The sequence below is a fragment of the Mobula birostris genome, chromosome 3 (assembly GCF_030028105.1).
Source record: "Mobula birostris isolate sMobBir1 chromosome 3, sMobBir1.hap1, whole genome shotgun sequence".
Taxonomy (NCBI): Eukaryota; Metazoa; Chordata; class Chondrichthyes; order Myliobatiformes; family Myliobatidae; genus Mobula; species Mobula birostris.
The window spans coordinates 231,459,805-231,481,384 of record NC_092372.1 but is presented as its reverse complement, the minus strand read 5'-3'; the positions used below and the strand labels follow the sequence as shown (position 1 = coordinate 231,481,384).

Sequence of the window (21,580 nt, the reverse complement as noted above, 5' to 3'; positions counted from 1 at the left end):
CTCAGATGCCTATCAATCTCTGCCTTAAATCCACCCAACGACTTGGCCTCCACTGCTGCCCGTGGCAACAAATTCCATAGATTCACCACCCTCTGGCTAAAAAAATTTCTTCGCATCTCTGTTCTGAATGGGCGCCCTTCAATCCTTAAGTCATGCTCTCTCGTACTAGACTCCCCCATCATGGGAAACAACCTTGCCACGTCCACTCTGTCCATGCCTTTCAACATTCGAAACATTTCTATGAGGTCTCCCCTCATTCTTCTAAATTCCAAGGAATACAGTCCAAGAGCGGACAAATGTTCCTCATATGTTAACCCTCTCATTCCCGGAATCATTCTAGTGAATCTTCTCTGTACCCTCTCCAACGTCAGCACGTTCTTTCTTAAATAAAACTGCCCACAGTACTCCAAGTGAGGTCTCACCAGTGCCTTATAGAGCATCAACATCACATCCCTGCTCCTATACTCTATTCCTCTAGAAATGAATGCCAACATTGCATTCGCCTTCTTCACCACCGACTCAACCTGGAGGTTAACCTTAAGGGTATCCTGCACGAGAACTCCCAAGTCCCGTTGCATCTCAGAACTTTGTATTCTCTCCCCATTTAAATAATAGTCTGCCCGTTTGTTTCTTCTGCCAAAGTGCATAACCATATACTTTCCAACATTGTACTTCATTTGCCACTTCTTTGCCCATTCTTCCAATCTATCCAAGTCTCTCTGCAGACTCTCTGTTTCCTCAGCAGTACCTATCTTCATATCATCATATATCATATCATATCATCAGCAGACTTGGCCACAAAGCCACCTATGCCATAATCCAAATCGTTGATGTACAATGTAAAAACTAGCGGCCCCAGCATGGACCCCTGTGGAACACCACTGGTAACCGGCAGCCAACCAGAATAGGATCCCTTTATTCCCACTCTCTGTTTACTGCCAATCAGCCAATGCCCTATCCACGTATGTAACTTTCCCGTAATTCCATGGGCTCTTATTTTGTTAAGTAGCCTCATGTGTGGCACCTTGTCAAAGGCCTTCTGAAAATCCAAATATACAACATCCACTGCATCTCCCTTGTCGAGCCGACTTGTAATTTCCTCAAAAAATTGTAATAGGTTTGTCAGGCAGGATTTTCCTTTAAGGAAACCATGCTGAGTACTGCCTATTTTGTCATATGCCTCCAGGTACTCTGTAACCTCATCCTTGACAATTGACTCCAACTACCAACTTCCCAACCACCGATGTCAAGCTAACAGGTCTATAATTTCCTTTTTGCTTCCTTGCCCCCTTCTTAAATAGTGGAGTGACATTTGCAATCTTCCAGTCCTCCGGAAGCTGCCAGAATCTATTGACTTTTGAAAGATCATCGCTAATGCCTCCGCAATCTCCGCAGCTATTTCCTTCAGAACATGAGGGTGCATTCCATCTGGTCCAGGGGATTTATCTACCTTTAGACTATTCAGCTTCCTGAGTACTTCCTCTGTAGTAATTGTGACTGTGCACACTTTTCTTCTCTGCCACCCTTGAGTGTCTGGTATATTGCTGATGTCTTCCTTAGAGAAGACTGATGCAAAATACTCGTTCAGTTCCTCTGCCATCTCCTTATCTCCTATTACAATTTCTCCAGCATCATTTTCTATCCGTCCTATATCTACTCTCACCTGTCTTTTACTCTTTATATACTTGAAAAAGCTTTTAGTATCCTCTTTGATATTATCCATGATTGCAAGTGATCATGGAAGATGATCCCAAAGGACTGGAAGATTGCAAATGTCACTCCACTCTTAAAGAAGGGAGAAAGGCAAAAGAAAGGAAATTATAGGCCAGTTAGCCGAACCTCAGTGGCTGGGAAAGTGTTGGAGTCTATTAGTAAGGATGAGGTTTCAGGGTACTTAGAGACTAATGATAAAATAGGTCAAAGTCAGCGTGGTTTCTGTCAAGGGAAATCTTGGCTGACAAATCTGATTTTTTGGAGGAAGTAACAAGCAGGTGGGACAAAGCAGAGGCAGTGGGTGTCAGTTACTTGGATTTTCAGAAACCATTTGATAAGGAGCCACACATGAGGTTGCTGGACAAAATAAAATCCTATGGCGTTATAGGAAAGAATCTGGCTTTGGTAGAGGAATGGCTGACAGGCAGGTGGCAATAAAGGGGGCCTTTTCTGTTTGGTGGCCAGTGACCAGTGGTGTTTATCAGGGTCAGTATTGGGACCCCTGCTTTTCATATTGTTTGTCAATGATTTGGATAATGGAAGTGATGGCTTTGAGGCAAAGTTTGTGGATGAGGTGAGGATAGTTGGAAGGGTTGTTTGTGCTAAGGAAGCAATGCAATTCCATCAGGGCTTAGACAAATTGGACGAATGGGCGGAAAACTGGCAAATGCAATACAGTGTTGTGACATGTACGATCATGTATTTTGTTATGAGGAATAATAGTGCGGACTATAATCTAAATGGGGAGAAGATTCAAACATCAGAGATGCAGAGGGGCTTAGTCCTCGTCCAAGACTCCCAGAAGGTTAATTTACATGTTGAGTCTGTGGTAAAGAAGGCAAATGCAATGTTGCCATTTATTTCAAGGGGAATAGAATATAAGAACATTAGAAATAGGAGCAGGAGTGGGCCAGCTGGCCTGTCGAGCCTGCTCCACTGTTCAATAAGATCGTGGCTGATCTGATCATGGACTCATCTCCATCTAAAGCCTTTTCCCCATAACCTTTAATTCCCCTACTATGGAATAAAATATCCAACCTTGTCTTAAATATACTTACTAAGGTAGCCTCTGCTGCTTCATTGGGCAGAGAATTCCACAGATTCACCACTCTTTGGGAAAAGCAGTTCCTCCTCACCTCCATCCTAAATTTACTCCCCTGAATCTTGAGGCTATGTCCCCTAGTTCTAGTCTCACTACCAATGGAAACATCTTTCCTGCCTTTATCTTAGCTAACCCTTTCATAATTTTATGTTTCTAGAAGATCTCCTCTCACTCTTCTGAATTCCAGCGAGTACAGACCCAGGTGACTCAATCTTTCCTCATCATCTAACTCCTCATCTCTGGAATCAACCTGGTGAACCTCCTCTGCACTGCCTCCAAAGCCAGTATACCCTTCCTCAAGTAAGGAGACCAGAACTGCATGCAGTACTTCAGTGCAGCCTCAGCAATACCCTGTACAGTTGCAGCATAAGCTTCCTGCGCTTAAATTCTACTATTGAAGGCCAGTATTCCATTTGTCTTCTTGGTAGCCTGCTGCACTGCAAACCAACCTTTTGCGATTCATGCACAAACACTCACAAGTCCTTCTGCACAGCAGCGTGCTGCAATCTTTTCCATTTAAATAATCTGTTCTTCCATTTTTCCTTCCAAAGTACCAACATTGTACTCCACCTGCCAGTCCCTTTCCCACTCACGTAACCTATCTGTATCTCTCTGCAGGCTCTCCTTATCCTTTGCACAATTTGCTTTTCCACTCAATTTAGTGTCATCAGCAAACTTAGATACACTACACTCGGTCCCCTCTTCCAGATTGTTAATGTATATTGTGAACGGTTGCGGGCCCATCACCAGCCCCTGTGGCACACCGCTCACCACTGATTGCAACCAGAGAAACCCCCACGTATCCCAATTCTCTGCTTTCTATGAGTTAATCAACCCTCTATCTATGCTAATACATCACCCTCAACTCCGTGCATCCTTATCTTATGGTTAAGTCTTTTATGTGACACCCTATTGAAGGCCTTCTGGAAATCCAAATAAATGACGTCCATCTATTCCCCTCTAACCACTGTGCTTGTTATATCCTCAAAGAACTCCAGTAAGTTTGTCAAACAGGACCTGCCTTTACCCAATCTATGCCTCGTCTGAATGATGGATCCATTTCTTTCTAGATGTCTCGCTATTTCTTCTTTAATGAAAGCTTCAAGCATTTTCCCAACTACAAATATCAAACCAACTGGCCTCTAGTAAACCTGCCTTTTGCCTACATCCTTTTTTGAACAGTAGTGTGACATTTGCCGTCTTCCAATCTGCTGGGACGTGCTCAGAGTCCAGAGAATTTGGTAAATTCTCATCAAAGCCTCTACTATAACCTCTGCCATTTCTTTCAGTACCCTGGGATGCATTCCATCAGGACTGGGGGACTTCTCTGTCTTTGTATTGTCAACAGTTTTGGGCAATGCGCACAAAATGCTGGAGGAACTCAGCAGGCCGAAACATCGGCTGTACTTTGTTCATAGATGCTGCGTGGCCTGAGTTCTTCCAGCATTTTGTGTGTGTTTCTCGTATTTCCAGCATCTGCAGATTTTCTCTTGTTTGGGGTTGACACGTTGGGAGTGTCTGGCAGCTTTGAGCCTCGCTGGAATTTAGAAGAATGCGCGAGGATCACATTTGTAACCTACTGAATGTTGAAAGGACCAGATAGGTCCTTTGACTGTGACAACACATCCTTTCTGAAATATGGGGCCCAAAACTGTCGACAATACTCCAAGTGTGACCTGACGAATATCTTTGAAAGCCTCAGCATTATCTCCTTGCTTTTATATTCTGTTCCTCTTGAAATAAATGCCAACGTTGCATTTACCTTCTTTGCCACAGACTCAACCTGTAAATTAACCTGTTAGATAGGGTGGATATGGAGAGGATGTTTCCTATGGTGGGGGTATCGGCACAGCCTCAAAATTGAGGGGTGACGTTTTAGAACAGTGGTAAGGAGGATTTTTTTTTAGGCCGAGAGTAGTGATCTTTTAAATGCTCTGCCACAGGCTGCGGTGGAAGCCAAGTCTGTAGGTATGTTCAAGGCAGAAATTGATAGTTTCCTGACTGGTCAGAGCATCAAAGGATATGGCGAAAAGGCAGGTGTACGGTGCTGACTGGGATCTGGGATCAGCTATGATGGAATGGCAGAGCAGACTCAATGGGCTGAATGGCCTGATTCTGCTCCTATGTCTTATTGTCTTATGGTCTAATACACTCCTTTCAAACGTGGTCATTATATCTGCTTCTACCACTTGTTCTTGTAGCTTATTTGAGATATAGTCACCACACACGTGAGGGCAAGCATTCATGATGTGAGGGGGTAATTCCAAAGGAGGTGTGAGGGGCACGTTTTTTACCCGGTGATTGGAGGGTGCCTGGAATGCATTGTCTAGAGGAGGTGGTAGAGGCAGAATCATTAGAGACGTTCAGACAGGCACGTGAACGTGAGGTAAGTAGAAGGATATGGTCATCGTGTTGGCAGAAGCGATTAGGTGGCCTTTTGATTACTAATTTAATTGGTCCGGCCACATTGTGAGCTGAAGGGCCTATCCTGTGCTATGCTGTTCAATGTGAAAAATGTACTCCTCAGAGCAAGAGGGTTCACTTGCCCTCTAGATCGAGACACACTTGCCCTGGGTTAAAGATTTTGACAAATAATCGTCCCTATGCCTCCGATAATGTTGTAAACATTTATGTTTGCTCACAGCCTCTGGCATTCCGGTAACAATAAATGATACTTATCCATACTGTCCTTATAACTCCAGCCATATCCTAGTGAAATGCGCACTGTAGCATGGTGGTTAGCACAAAGCTTTACGGTACCAGCAACCCAGGTTCAATTGCCGCCGCTGCTGTGAGGAGTTTGTGCGTTCTTCTTGTGACTGTGTACGTGTCCTCTGGTGCTGCGGTTTCCTCACACGCTCCAAAGACATGTGCATTAGTAGGTTAATTGGTCATTGCAAATGAATAGGCTGGGGTTAAACCAGGACTTGCTGAGTGGCACGGCTCGAGGGGCTGGAACGGCCTATTCCATGCTGCATCTCAATAAACGAAGGAAACTGGAGGAATTCAGTGGGCCAGGCAGCGTCAATGGAGGGAAATGGGTAGTCAGTGTTTCGAGTTGAGACTCTTCCTCTTTTCAGCAGCCAGCAACCTAGTTAATCTTCTCTGCCTTGTTGCATGCTTCCTGTAATATGGTGAGGGGAACTGCATGTAATATTCATTACCTACCCAGCTGTGTGTTGTTGGGTAGGTAAATTCACTCATCTCGCTACCTACCTCGTTCAGATCCTTGCACCTTATTGTCTATTTGATTCTGCAATCTCTTATTGTTTTCCTTTCTGCTTCTTCAGTCTATTGATGTTTTGAAATGATTTATGGTATATAGATGGAATGTGAATGTTTTTCACTGTACCTCAGCACATGTGACCACAATGAACCAATTACCAGTTGCCAAATCCATGAAAGACATGATTTCTCACATACGGAGCCATTAATCCTGGTCTTTCCAGACATAGATATGATCTACCTTTCAGAATCCCCCCCCAAGTACCATTCCCGCTACTGAACTTTGGCTTGGTACCCTCCAAATCCCTGGCCTATCCTTGCTGCCCCTCTCAAATGAAGGCTGAACATTATCCAGCCACCCTACCCCACCCGTGGTTAACAATGCTGTAAGTTGCAAGAAGAAGTTTGTGAACCCTTTGCAATTACCTGATGTTCTGCATTATTTATTCATAGACCATAGCCTGCCATTTAAGAGAAGTTTGGATAACTACATGGATGAGAGTGGTTTGGATGGTTATGGTCTCGACGCTGGTGAATGGGACTAGGTAGAAGTCGATTCAGCATGGGCTAGTTAGCTGAAGAGCCTGTTCTGTGCTGTAATGTTCCATAGCTCTGTGACCCCAGTTCTGGGCCTCTCTTTCCCACCCACTGTCAGCTCAGCTCAGCTCAGATCAGCTCTGCTCTGCTTCCAACAGCCCTTCTTCCGGCTGCTGAACCTGCGGAAACTGGGCCTGAGTGACAACGAGATTCAACGGCTGCCGCCAGAGGTGGCCAATTTCATGCAGCTTGTGGAGCTTGACATCTCTCGAAACGGTGAGTGACGGAGTTCAGCCAGGGGGGACGGTGAGAGACGGGGAAATGGTGAGTGACGAGGATTGGATGGTCAATGACGATCAGACGGCGAAGACGGTGAGTGACGGGGTTCGGCCAGGGGGAACGGTGAGTGACGGGGAAATGGTGAGTGACAGGAATCGGACGGGGAAACGGTGAGGGACGGTGATCGGACGGGGAACGCTGAGTGACGGTGATCGGACGGGGAAACGGTGAGTGACGGGGATCGGATGGGGAAACGCTGAGTGACGGTGATCGGACGGGGAAACGGTGAGTGACGGGGATCGGATGGGGAAACGCTGAGTGACGGTGATCGGACGGGGAAACGGTGAGGGACGGTGATCGGATGGGGAAACGCTGAGTGACGGTGATCGGACGGGGAAACGGTGAGTGACGGTGATCGGATGGGGAAACGCTGAGTGACGGTGATCGGACGGGGAAACGGTGAGTGACGGTGATCGGACGGGGAACGGTGAGGGACGGGGATCGGACGGGGAAACGGTGAGTGACGGTGATCGGACGGGGAAACGGTGAGTGACGGTGATCGGACGGGGAAACGGTGAGTGACGGTGATCGGACGGGGAAACGGTGAGGGACGGGGATCGGACGGGGAAACGGTGAGTGACGGGGATCGGACGGGGAAACGGTGAGTGACGGGGATCGGACGGGGAAACGGTGAGTGACGGGGATCGGATGGGGAAATGGTGAGTGACGGAACGGATCATCGGGGAAATGGTGAATGACAAGGATTGGGTAGGGCTGCAATTTCTGTCTTAAGGCATGGAAACAAAATTAGGTCTTGGCCATGGGCAGGGTTGGGAAGAAGTGAGGGCTGGAACTGGTGGGGCGTAGAAGTTCAAGTTCAGTGTACTGTCATTTAATGATACACGTATACCATCATATGAAATTACATTACTCTCGACCAAGTCGCACAACACAGTCTGTATAACACACACATGACACATAAAGTAATATTACCACAAATAAAGTAACAAATATTAACGCAAACACGGGAAATTCTGCAGATGCTGGAAATTCAATCAACACACACAAAATGCTGGTGGAACGCAGCAGGCCAGACAGCATCTATAGGAAGAAGTATAGTCGACGTTTTGGGCCGAGACCCTTCGTCAGGACTAACGGAAAGAAGAGATAGTATGAGATTTGAGGGGGGGGGGGTGGGGGAGATCCGAAATGATAGGAGAAGACAGGATGAGTAACGGGTCTGGGTCAGAATGTGGTCAAAATGTTGAAGGGCTGAAGAAATTACAGATGGGGAGCAGTGAGAGAGGGTTTCACTAAACTCCCATCGAAGAGAAGATTTAAACTACTTCAGTGTAGGGATCACTGGACGTAGTAGTGAATTTAAAAACGCAAACGTGAGAAGATCTGCAGATGCTGGAAATTCAAGCAACACACACAAAATGCTGGTGGAACACCTACCACCCCACCAGCCTCCGGGTCCAACATATAATTCTCTGCAACTTCCGCCACCTCCAATAGGATCCCACCACCAAGCACATCTTTCCCTCCCCCCCTTTCTGCTTTCTGCTGGGATCGCTCCATACGTGACTCCCTTATCCATTCCTTCCCATCGATCTCCCTCCCGGCACTTATCCTTGTAAACGGAACAAGTGCTACACATGCCCTCACACTTCCTCCCTCACCACCGTTCAGGGCCCCAGACAGTCCTTCCAGGTGAGGCGACACTTCACCTGTGAGTCGGCTGGGGTGATATACTGCGTCCGGTGCTCCCGATGCGGCCTTCTATATATTGGCGACACCCGACGCAGACTGGGAGATCGTTTCACTGAACACCTGCCCTCTGTCCGCTAGAGAAAGCAGGATCTCCCAGTGGCCACACATTTTAATTCCATGTCCCGTTCCCATTCTGATATGTCTATCCACGGCCGCCTCTACTGTCAAGATGAAGCCACACTCAGGTTGGAGGAACAACACCTTATATTCCGTCTGGGTAGCCTCCAACCTGATGGTATGAACATTGACTTCTCTAACTCCTGTTAATGCCCCTCCTCCCTTTCTTACTCCATCCCTTATTTATTATTCCCCCCATTTTTTCCCCTCTTTTTTCTCTCTCTCGCTCTCACAATCATTCCTTGCCTGCTCTCCATCTTCCTCTGGGCTTCCCTCCCCCTTTCTTTCTCCCTAGGCCTCCCGTCCCATGATCCTCCCCCTTCTCCAGCTCTGTATCCCTTTTGCCAATCAACTTCCCAGCTCTTGGCTTCATCCCTCCCCCTCCTGTCTCTCCTATCATTTCGGATCTCTTCTCCCCCCCCCCCCCCCCCCCGCAACTTTCAAATCTCTTACTATTTCTTCTTTCAGTTAGTCCTGACGAAGGGTCTCGGCCCAAAACGTCAACTGTATTTCTTCCTATAGATGCTGCCTGGCCTGCTGCGTTCCACTAGCAGTTTGTGTGTGTAACAAATATTAAGGTGCATTTACGACACGCTAACAAGTAAACAGTATAATGTCAATGGTGCTTCATACGTGATGAGACCTAGGTGGTGGCAGGAGTTCAGTAATCTCATGGCCTGGGGGAAGATGTTGTTTCTCATCCTTACTGCCCTGGTCCTAATGTTACAGTACCTTCTGCCTGATGATGGGGTGTCAGAGAGACTGCGGGCTGGGTGGGAGGTATCATTGACGCTGTTAAGGGTCCTGCGTTGGCAGCATACCCCAATCTTCCACAAACTCATCTCCCGCCTCCTCAAGTGGATCCGGTACTTTATTCGTGGCAGCTTTCCTGGACACCACTTACCAGCAATTCCCCACCGTCTGGGAAGGAATTCCTACACAGCCCAGCTTCAAATGAGATGGACTCAATAAAACATAACAGTAGGATGGTGAGGGGTCTGAGAAGACAGCACAATGGAAGTACAGGGGGTCAGGGGTGAGTTTGTGGAGTCAGGGTGAGGGGTCTGAGAAGACTGCACAGTGAGAGTACAGAGGGTCAGGGGTGAGTTTGTGGAGAGAGGGTCAATGGTCAGAGGGAATCCAGACAGGACTCATTGTCCAAATTGTGGGGATGTGGGTGGGACACTCTTCTGTAGTTGTTTAGATGACGGTGTGGGAGGGGCACTGTCCTGTAATTGTATAGGTGAGAGAAGGCATTTGATAAGGTACCCCATGAGTACCTTATTGAGAAAGTAAGGAGGCATGGGACCTATGGGGACCTTGCTTTGTGGATCCAGAACTGGCTTGTTCACAGAAGGCAAAGAGTGGTTGTAGACACGTCATGTTGTGCATGAAGGTTGTTGACCAGTGGTGTACCTCAGGGATCTGTTCTGGGACCCCTTTTCTTTGTGATTTTTATAAATGACCTGCATGAGAAAGTGGAGGGATGGGTTAGTAAATTTGCTGATGACACAAAGGTTGGGGGTGTTGTGGATAGTGTGGAGGACTGTCAGAAGTTACAATGGGACATTGATAGGATGCAAAACAGGGCTGAGAAGTGGCAGATGGAGTTCAACCCAGATAATTGTGAAGTGTTTCATTTTGGTAGGTCAAATATGATGGTAGAATCTAGTATTTATGGAAAGACTCTTGGCAGTGTGGAGGATCAAGGGGATCTTGGGGTCCGAGTCCATTGGACATTCAAAGCTGCTGTGCAGGTTGACTCTGTGGTTAAGAGGCACACGGTGCATTGGACTTTGTCAGTCATGGGATTGAGCTTAAGAGCCGAGAGGTAATGTTACAGCAAAATAGGAACCTGGTCAGACCCCACTTGTGGTACTGTGCTCAGTTCTGGTCACCTCACTACAGGAAGGATGTGGAAAGGGTGCAGAGGAGATTTACAAGGATGTTGCTTGTATTGGGGAGCATGCCTCATGAGAATAGGTTGAGTGAACTCGGCCTTTTCTCCTTGGAGCCGCTGAGGATAAGAGGTGACCTGATAGAGTGTATAACATGATGAGACGTATTGATCGTGTGGATGGTCAGAGGCTTTTTCCCGGGGCTGAAATGGCTAACAGTTTTAAGGTGCTTGGAAGTTGGTACAGAGGAGATGTCAGGGATAAGTTTTTTTTATGCAGAGAGTGGTAAGTGCGTGGAATCGGCTACCACTGACGGTGGATGTGGTCTCTTAAGAGACTCCTGGATAGGTACATGGAGCTTAGAAAAGTAGAGGGTTATGGGTAACCCGAGGTAATTTCTAAATTAAGTACATGTTTGGCACAGCATGGTTTGTCTATGTTTCTGTGTGTGGGTGGGACACTGCCCTGTAGTTGTATAGGTGAAGGTGTGGGTGGGACACTGCCCTGTCATTGTATGGGGGGGGGGTGTGGGAAACTGCTCTGTAGGTGTGCGGGGTAGGAAACTGCACTGTGAGTGATTGAGGCCTCCATCGTTAAGGGTTGACCACGAATTTTGTGTCCTAGCTATCCCAATATGCAAGACTGGGCAGTACGATATGGAGAGCAAATTGTTACCCATGCAGCAATCTCCCTCTCTCTGTGCAACTGATGAACAGAAAGGAATGTAAGAGACCGGTGCTGTTTGGTACATGTCGTGTCACAGGAGTATCCAGTCACTGTTGAACTCAACACAGTACTGCCTTAGGGACTCCAGCTCTGAACCCTTCGATCAAGGATTGCCCTTGAAGCCTTCCCCCATGAGTGGGTATAGCTGCAAGACGGCGAAGATTTGAGATCAGAGATTTCCTTCTCATAGATGAGCTGCCAACCACAGCTGATAAGCCCCGTCTACCTGAAGCGACTGGTTTAAGGCTCCAGCAGCCCTTCTTTACCCCTTCTCCTGTCAGGAGAAAGAGTTTAGCGGGGATGAGCAGCTTGGCCAAATGGGAAGGCCAGGAACTGAACTTGGATGTCAGAGGCTATTTGAACTGCAGGCTATTGCGAGTATTGCAGAGGTAGTGGCAGATTGCCCCTATTACCAACCCTGGCTATAACAGCCTTAAGGAAGCAACACTGCCCTGCATTTACATAGATGAAAATGTGGGTGGGACACTGCCCTGTAGTTGTAGAGGGGGGTGATGGTGGGACACTGTCCTGTAGTTGTATAGGGGGTGTGGGTGGAACACTGCCCTATAGTTGTATAGGGGGTGTGGGTGGAACACTGCCCTATAGTTGTATAGGGGGTGTGAGTGGGACACTGCCCTGTAGTTGTATAGGGTGGTGATGGTGGGACACTGCCCTGTAGTTGTAGAGGGGGGTGATGGTGGGACACTGTCCTGTAGTTGTATAGGGGGTGATGGTGGGACACTGCCCTGTAGTTGTATAGGGGGGTGTGAGTGGGACACTGCCTTATAGTTGTATAGGGGGTGATGATGGGACACTGCCCTGTAGTTGTATAGGGGGTGATGGTGGGACACTGTCCTGTAGTTGCGTAGGGGATGATGGTGGGACACTGTCCTGTAGTTGTATAGGGGGTGTGGGTGGAACACTGCCCTATAGTTGTATAGGGGGTGATGGTGGGACACTGCCCTGTAGTTGTATAGGGTGGTGATGGTGGGACACTGTCCTGTAGTTGCGTAGGGGATGATGGTGGGACACTGTCCTGTAGTTGTATAGGGGGTGTGGGTGGAACACTGCCCTATAGTTGTATAGGGGGTGATGGTGGGACACTGCCCTGTAGTTGTATAGGGTGGTGATGGTGGGACACTGCCCTGTAGTTGTATAGGGGGTGATGGTGGGACATTGCCCTGTAGTTGTATAGGGGGTGTGGGTGGGACACTGCCCTATAGTTGTATAGGGGGTGATGATGGGACACTGCCCTATAGTTGTATAGGGGGTGATGGTGGGACACTGCCCTGTAGTTGTATAGGGCGGTGATGGTGGGACACTGCCCTGTAGTTGTATAGGGGGTGATGGTGGGACACTGCCCTGTAGTTGTACAGGGGGGTGATGGTGGGACACTGCCCTGTAGTTGTATAGGGGGTGATGGTGGGACACTGCGCTGTAGTTGTACAGGGGGTGATGGTGGGACACTGCCCTGTAGTTGTACAGGGGGTGATGTGGGACACTGTCCTGTAGTTGTATAGGGGGGTGTGGGTGGGACACTGCCCTGTAGTTATAGAAGGGGGTGATGGTGGGACACTGCCCTGTAGTTATATAAGGGGGTGATGGTGGGACACTGCACTATAGTTGTATAGGGGGGTGTGAGTGGGACACTGTCCTGTAGTTGCGTAGGGGATGATGGTGGGACACTGTCCTGTAGTTGTATAGGGGGTGATGGTGGGACACTGCCCTGTAGTTGTATAGGGGGTGATGGTGGGACACTGCCCTGTAGCTGTAGAGGGGGGTGATGGTGGGACACTGCCCTGTAGTTGTAGAGCGGGGTGATGGTGGGACACTGTCCTGTAGTTGTTTCAGTATCAGTGGGATTGTGTCCTGTATTTTGACAGGTGGGTTTGTAGGATTCTACCTCCAGCTCTCTTTGTTTGTTGCTCTTGCTCTGTTAAAGTGAAGTCTGCGTGTCTCACCTTCAAGATGCTTACTGTGCCCATCCTTGTGATTCAACGGCTCTCCTGCCCTCTACCAGTTTATTCTCAGGAGAACGTTGCTTCACGTTGCTGCTTTTGTCTCCACAGATATCCCAGAAATTCCGGAGAGTATTAAATTCTGCAAATCTCTGGAAATTGCTGATTTCAGTGGGAACCCTCTCTCCAGGTACGGTCAAGTAGTTAAAAAGCAAACCACTGCTGGCCGTGCTGTTTGCCCAGACCACTTCTCTTTGACCCCACACTGACCCTCTGACCGCTGCTCACTCAGCCTTTGCTAACCCCTTAATAATCCAGAGAGAGCCCTCCAAACTGATCTCGTATCCCTCCTCACTGAACTGAACCCTCATTATTGACTCCTGCACTGAGATGGATTCTCCTTATTGCCCCTGATCCCGAGTTCGATCCTACTCACTGACCGCAAGCTGGGCATTGAAGGACCTGCTTTTGTTCTCTCGTCCTCTATAACTTTGAACGGGAAGAAGGTGGGGTGAAGGGTCAGAGCGCGGGTGAATTGGCTTACATATCAAGAGAGTCAGTGGTGACGGTTAGAGACAATGAGGGTCAGAGGCAATGTGGTCAGGGAGCTGAAGTTCAGCGGCGATAGGGTGAGGGTCACAGTGATGTGCTGGTTGAGCATGTGGGTCAGCGGTAATGGGGTGGGGGACAAGTAAGTCAGTGGTGACAGGGTGTGCTGATGATGAAACAAAGGATCTAAGGGTTGTGTTATGCCTTTTCATTTCCTTTCTTCATGCTACCTGCATTGTTTACCATGTCCCTCTCTCTCAGGCTTCCTGACGGATTCACACAGTTACGGATCCTTGCACATCTCTCCCTCAATGACGTATCTCTCCAGTTCCTACCAAATGACATTGGCAAGTAAGTAATCTGCTGGACACCCCAGCACCAGAACCTGTGTGTGGAGCAATGTATCGAACTGAGAACATCACTGAGATACCCATCAGGGTAGATGAGAGTGTGAGGCTCTCCCTGGCAATTCGATCATAGCTCTCCACAATTTCCCCCAGAGGGTCCAATGATCCCATTGCTCAAGTATGTAAAATCTGGCATTGAGAGACTTGTTCTGGCATTCACCAAGGTAGAATACAGAACACTGCAACACAGGAGCGGCCTTTCAGCCCACCATATTGTGCCAAACTGACCAAAAGTCTGCACAGTGCTCACTGCATGCAATACTGTATATGCAGCTTAACTAGGGTTTTATAAGTTCATTACGCTGGTGTTTGGAGCAATGAAGGTCCTCTATCTCTGTCCTTGGCCTTGGTCATGGCAGTAATTAGGGCTTCCTTCATCATGCTGGTAGCTTCCTCTCGGATTTTACTGCTATCAGCCATGCAAATCACAGGTGAAGACTTGGGAATGACTTTGCACACTGATATAGACGGATTGCTTATTGCTGTTTCCATAATAGTTTTGTTGACTGCTAGTTCTGAGCCGAGCCGAGCCGAGCTACTGAAATCTGGTGAACTGGTGGACCGCTCTACCCTTTCACCTGTATGGCATGGGTGGCCCTACCAAGAACTAAAGTATAAAGCCACAACTCCAGCCAGCATAGCTCTCTGGGCTATTCAGGCATGCAAGCCTCCATATCATGACAAGGTTGTGGTCCTCTTGGAGAAGGGTTTTATAATGCTCCAACATAACTTCATGAGCCCTGAATTCGATAGGGCAGCATACGTACACCTTGTTCACTATCCTAACAACCTGTGCAGCCATTTTCAGAGAGCTATCAATTTGGACTGTCTCTCTTTACATTAACATTGTTCTGTACCCTGCCATTAGCCGTGAACAGTCCATTTACATTTGATCTCTCAAAATGCAGTGCGTCACAGTTGGCTGGATTAAACTCCAGCCGTATCTGGCAATCTGCTAAACTATCGATAACGCCACCAATCTTTGTATCGTCAGAAGTTTACCAACAGCATTTTTATCCAAGTTATTTGGTGGCTTTATAAAGGATTGGTTAGACTCTCCTTGGAATATTGTGAGCAGTTTTGGGCCCCTTATCTAAGAAAGGATATGCTGGCATTTGGAGAGGATCCAGAGGAGGTTCACAAGAATGATCCCAGGAACAACAGGGATAACTGTGAGGAGCGCTTGATGCCTCTGGGCTTGTACTCACTGGAGTTTGGAAGAATGAGGGGAGATCTCATTGAAAGTTACCCAATATTGAAAAGCTTAAGATAGAGTGGACATGGAGAGGAATCTTATCACCCAGCCTAACCGTCCTTGTTCTTAAACTACAGCAGCTTTTGCCTGATGGTAGGAGGCCAAAGACACTGGGACAGATGTGACGGGTCTTTGACAACGCTGAGGGCTCTGTGCTCCTGCTTTATGTCTTGGATGGGTGCGGGTGAGAGAGAGGGACGCCAATGATTCTGTCACCAGTCCTGACGATGTGTTGCAGGGTTTTGTGGTCGGATACCTTGCTATTCCCACAGTAATACGGTGTCTGGAAGCTTGCCCTTTCAGAATTAACAAATCACTACCCACAAATGAGTGTGTCACGGGAGCTTAAATTTGTTTTATTGTAGTAATACAGTGCAGAGTAGACCCCCTCCGCCTCCAGCAATCCCGATGAGCCCTAACCTCATCATGGGACAACTTACAATAATCAATTAACATAAGCGGTATGTCTTTGAACTGTGAGGGAACTGAAGCAGCCCATGCATTCCACGGGCAGGACTTGTAGACACTCCTTATGGAACGACACCAGAACTGAACTTGGAACTGCAGAATATCTTGAGCTGTAATATTGTTTGCTGTAATGTGATGAAGGTTTTGTTTTGAGGATTGAATAAGAGAGATTGGTGAAGATGCAGTGGATCTACTGTCTCTTAAGCAGAGGAGGCTGACAATTATGAGACACAGGGTGATAGAAAGAACCATGGTCCCAGGATATTAATAAAGGCAGCACAGGTTTAAGGTGAGGGGAAGGAGTTTTAAAGGAATCAACACACAATGTGCTGTAGCAACTCAGCAGGTCGCACAGCATCTGTTGATGTTTCTGGTCAAGACTCTGCAATTGGATTCAGAGTGGAGAGGTGAGATGGTCTACATCCACAGGGGAAGGGGAATGGAGAGAATTCTGAGACAATTGGTGGGTTGTGGATGGGTGTAAGATCAGGAGGTGGTGCCAGGTAGGGCAGGTTTTAAAGAGTACCTGCACGGTAAAGGTTCTTGCATGGTAACATCATTCTGTTCTGGGACACCTTCTCTTTGTGATTTTTTTTTTAAATGACCTGGATGAGGAAATGAAGGATGAGTTAGTCAATTTGCTGATGACACAAAGGTCGGGGGTGTTGTGGATAGTGTGGAGGGCTGTCAGAGGTTACAGCGGGACTTCAATGGGATGCAAAATTGGGCTGAGAATTGGCAGATGGAGTTCAACACAGATAAGTGTGAGGGTTCATTTTGGTAGGTGAAATATGATGGCAGAATATAGTATTAATGGTAAGACTCTTGGCAGTGTGGAGGATCAGAGGGATCTTGGGGTTCGAGTTGATAGGACACTCAAATCTGTTGCGCAGGTTGACTGTATGGTTAAGAAGACATATGGTGCATTAGCCTTCATCAACCGTAGGATTGAGTTCAAGAGCTGAGAGGTACCCTGGTCAGACCCCACTTGGAGTATTGTGCTCAGTTCTGGTCACCTCACTACAGGAAGGATGTGGAAGCCATAAAAAGGGTGCAGAGGAGATTTACAAGAATGTTGCCTGGATTGGGGAGCATGCCTTTTCAGAGTAGGTTCAATGAACTTGGCCTTTTCTTGGAGCGGCGGAGGGTGAGAGGTGACCTGATAGAGGTGTATAAGATAATGAGAGGCATTGATCGTGAGGATAGTCGGAGGCTTTTTCCCAGGGCTGAAATGGCTAACATGAGCGGGGACAGTTTTAAGGTGCATGGAAGTAGGTATAGAGGAGATGTCAGGGGTAAGTGTTTTTTACTCGGAGATTGGTGAGTGTGTGGAATGGGCTGCCGGTGACAGTGATGGAGGCGAATACAATAGGGTCTTTTAAGAGATTCTTGATAGGTACGTGGAACGGAGGTCGATGGATAACCCTAGGTAATTATGTGATTCGGCATTATGTGATGTTAAAATCACATTACTGCAAGCAATATTACAGCTTGAGGCATTTTGTGTAATCATTTGTAGGGTCAGCGCTGTACATGAGGAGATGGTATGACTACGTGGATTACCTCTGGGTGCTCCAGTTTCCTTGCACATTCTAATGATATTTGAGCTAGGATTACTGAGTTGTGAGCACGCTGTGTTGGTGACACTTGCGGGCTGCCCCTTGTACTTCATTGGACTGTGTTGCCTGTTGATGCAAACGATGCATTGTGCTGTATGTTTTGATGTATATGTGAAGAATAAAGCAAATCTCTGTTGGAGGGGATCTGAGGATTAACCTCTTACACAGGTGTTGCCACAGGTTGTGGTGGTGTCCGATCCAATCAGACGACTAAAAGGCAGGCACTTGATAGGCACAGCGGAGGAGGATCTGGTGCTAACATGAAATAATGTGATCGGTGTAGATGATACAAAGAGTGATGCTCAGCCAACAGGCTCAGTTCCTGTGAGGTATAACTGGCTCCCTGTGACTCGCAGTGTCACAGGTTCATTCCTACTTGGGTACAAAGCATTCCAGACATGGTCTCACATAGCCTCAGAAGAAGACCATACTGTTCTTATGTTTGTCTTTAAATCTTGTAATAAATGCTGAGATACTGTACCTGTTGACCTCCTGATCGCCAACTGCCTGTTACCCTGGCCCCTCTGAACACCAACACCCAACAACCTTCAGAGGAATTCAGATCTTTGGATCATTGGGCTTTCATCCGGGGGGAGGGGGGTGGGACCTGTCCAGAAAAGATGGATTGCACCTGCACGAGAGGGAGTGAACAACCTAGCAGAATGGTTTGCTTGTGCTGTGCTGCATGGGGGGGGGGGGGGGGGGTTGCAGGAAGATGGGAACCAGAGTGTTTGAACAGATAGTAGGGTGATTCTCAACACAGATGTGGTTAAGACCTCAGGCAAAGGCAGAAAGTAATAGTTTGACCGCGGTGGGACTACTGTTCTCAGCTACAAATATTTCAATGCAAGAACTATTTAAGAAAGACAGATGAGCTCAGTGCATGGATCAACACCTGGAATTATGATATTGTAGCCATTTGTGAGACTTGGTTGCAGGAGGGATGGAACTGGCAGCTCAATATTAGAGGCCTAAATTATTCAAGGTGTGATTAAAGGGGAGTGTGGCATTATCAGGGGAAAATCTCATGGTAGTGCTCAGTCAGGATCAACTGGAGAGCTCATTTAGTGAGGCTTTGGGCCCCTTATCTTAGAAGGGATGTGTTCAAACTGGAGAAGGTTCAAGGGAGGTTCACGAAAATTATTCCAGGATTAAACCACTTGTCATATGAAGAGCATTTGAGGGCTCTGGGCCTGTATTCAGTGGAATTCAGAAGAATGAGGGGTGACCTCACTGAAACCTATCGAATGGCGAAAGGTCTCGAAGGATTGGATGTGCAGAGGATGTTTCCTATGGTGGGAGAGTCCACGACCAGAGCCCACAGCCCCAGAAGGGTGTCCTTTCAGAAAAGAGATGAGAGGAATTGCTTTAGCTAGTGAGTGGTGAATCTGTGGAATTCTTTGCCAGAGGCATCTGTGGAGGCTAGGACTTTATGTATATTTATGTAGGAGGTCCTGCCAAAGGGTTTCAGCCTGAAACGTCAACTGTACTTTTTTTCCATAGATTCTGCCTGGTGTTGCTCAGTTCCTCAAGCATTTTGTGTGTGTTGCCCTCCATACCCCTACCATCCATGTACCATATCTAAATTCACTTAAAAGTTGAAATCGAGCTTACATGCACCACCACCTCCGTCATGGGAGGGAAGTGTGGGAGGATATTGCCCCAACACTAAGAATGTATACAGAATTGTTTTGTATACACGTATGTACAGTCAGATATGCATCAGATCAATGGATATTGATTAGTCTGATGACCTAGTTAAAGAAGCTGTCCCATAGCCTGTTGGTCTTGGCCCCAATGCTGCGGTACCGTTTGCAGACGGAAGCAGCTGAAACAGTGGTTGGGGTCCCTGATGATCCTCTGGGTCGACTTTATGAATCTGCTGCTGTAAATGTCCTGAGTAGAGTAAAGTTCACACCCGTAGATGTGCTGGGCTGTCTGCACCACTCTCTGCAGTGCCCTGCGATTTGGGGTGGTACAATTCCCATAGCAAGTGGTGACACAGCCAGTTAGGATGCTCTCAGTGATGCCATAGAAACTACAGCACAGAAACAGGCCTTTTGGCCCTTCTTGGCTGTGCCAAACCATTTTCTGCCTAGTCCCACTGACCTGCACACGGACCATATCCCTCCATACACCTCCCATCCATGTATCTGTCCAATTTATTCTTAAATGTCAAAAAAGAACCCGCATTTACCACCTCGTCTGGCAGCTCATTCCACACTCCCACCACTCTCTGTGTGAAGAAGCCCCCCCCCCCCAATGTTCCCTTTAAACTATTCCCCCCTCACCCTTAACCCATGTCCTCTGGTTTTTTTCTCCCCTTGCCTCAGTGGAAAAAGCCTGCTTGCATTCACTCTATCTATACCCATCATAATTTTATATACCTCTATCAAGTCTCCCCTCACTCTTCTACGCTCCAGGGAATAAAGTCCTAACCTATTCAACCTTTCTCTGTAACTGAGTTTCTCAAGTCCCGGCAACAACCTTGTAAACCTTCTCTGCACTCTTTCGACCTTATTTATATCCTTCCTGTAATTTGGTGACCAAAACTGAACACAATACTCCAGATTCGGCCTCACCAATGCCTTATACAACCTCATCATGACATTCCAGCTCTTATACTCAATACTTTGATTAATAAAGGCCAATGTACCAAAAGCTCTCTTTACAACCCTATCTACCTGTGATGCCACTTTTAGGGAATTTTGTATCTGTATTCCCAGATCCCTCTGTTCCACTGCACTCCTCAGTGCCTTACCATTAACCCTGTATGTTCTACCTTGGTTTGTCCTTCCAACGTGCAATACCTCACACTTGTCTGCATTAAACTCCATCTGCCATTTTTCAGCCCATTTTTCCAGCTGGTCCAAGTCCCTCTGCAGGCTCTGAAAACCTTCCTCGCTGTCTACTATACCAATCTTTGTATCATCAGCAAATTTGCTGATCCAATTTACCACATTATCATCCAGATCATTGATATAGATGACAAATAACAATGGATCCAGCACTGATTCCTGTGGCACACCACTAGTCACAGGCCTCCACTCGGAGAAGCAATTCTCTACTACCACTCTTTGGCTTCTTCCGTTGAGCCAATGTCTGATCCAATTTATCACCTCTCCATGTATACCTAGCGACTGAATTTTCCTAACTAACCTCCCATGCGGGACCTTGTCAAAGGCCTTACTGAAGTCCATGTAGACAATATCCACTGCCTTCCCTTCATCCACTTTCCTGGTAACCTCCTCGAAAAACTCCCAATAGATTGGTCAAACATGACCTGCCACGCACAAAGCCATGTTGACTCTTCCTAATGTCCCTGTCTATCCAAACGCTTGTAGATTCTGTCTCTTAGTACTCCCTCCAATAACTTACCTACTACCGACGTTAAACTTACTGGCCTATAATTTCCCGGATTACTTTTCGATCCTTTTTTAAACAACGGAACAACATGAGCCACTCTCCAATCCTCCGGCACCTCACCTGTAGACAGCGACATTTCAAATATTTCTGCCAGGGCCCCTGCAATTTCAACACCAGTCTCCTTCAAGGTCCGAGGGAACGCCCTATCAGGTCCCGGGGATTTATCCACTTTAATTTTCCTCAAGACAGCAAGGACCTCCTCCTTTTCGATCTGTACAGTTTCCATGATCTCACTACTTGTTTCCCCTAATTCCATAGACTTCATGCCAGTTTCCTTAGTAAATACAGACGCAAAAAACCTATTTAAGATCTTCCCCATTTCCTTTGGTTCACACATAGGCGACCACACTGATCTTCAAGAGGAGCAATTTTATCCCTTACAATCCTTTTGCTCTTAATATACCTGTAAAAGCTCTTTGGATTATCCTTCACTTTGACTGCCAATGCAACCTCATGTCTTCTTTTAGCACTCCTGATTTCTTTCTTAAGTATTTTCTTGCACTTCTTATACTCCTCAAGCACCTTATT

The 21,580-nt window shown here is 47.2% G+C and overlaps 1 protein-coding gene across 1 annotated transcript in view; it reads left to right on the top strand.

Moving 5' to 3' along the window:
- The window catches only part of scrib (scribble planar cell polarity protein), a 353,260-nt gene that overhangs the window by 37,741 nt on the left and 293,939 nt on the right, over window positions 1-21,580 (top strand). Inside the window, 3 exon segments of the mRNA XM_072254338.1 lie at window positions 6,736-6,853; window positions 13,440-13,518; window positions 14,139-14,228. Coding sequence (XP_072110439.1) covers window positions 6,736-6,853; window positions 13,440-13,518; window positions 14,139-14,228 — 287 coding nt within the window.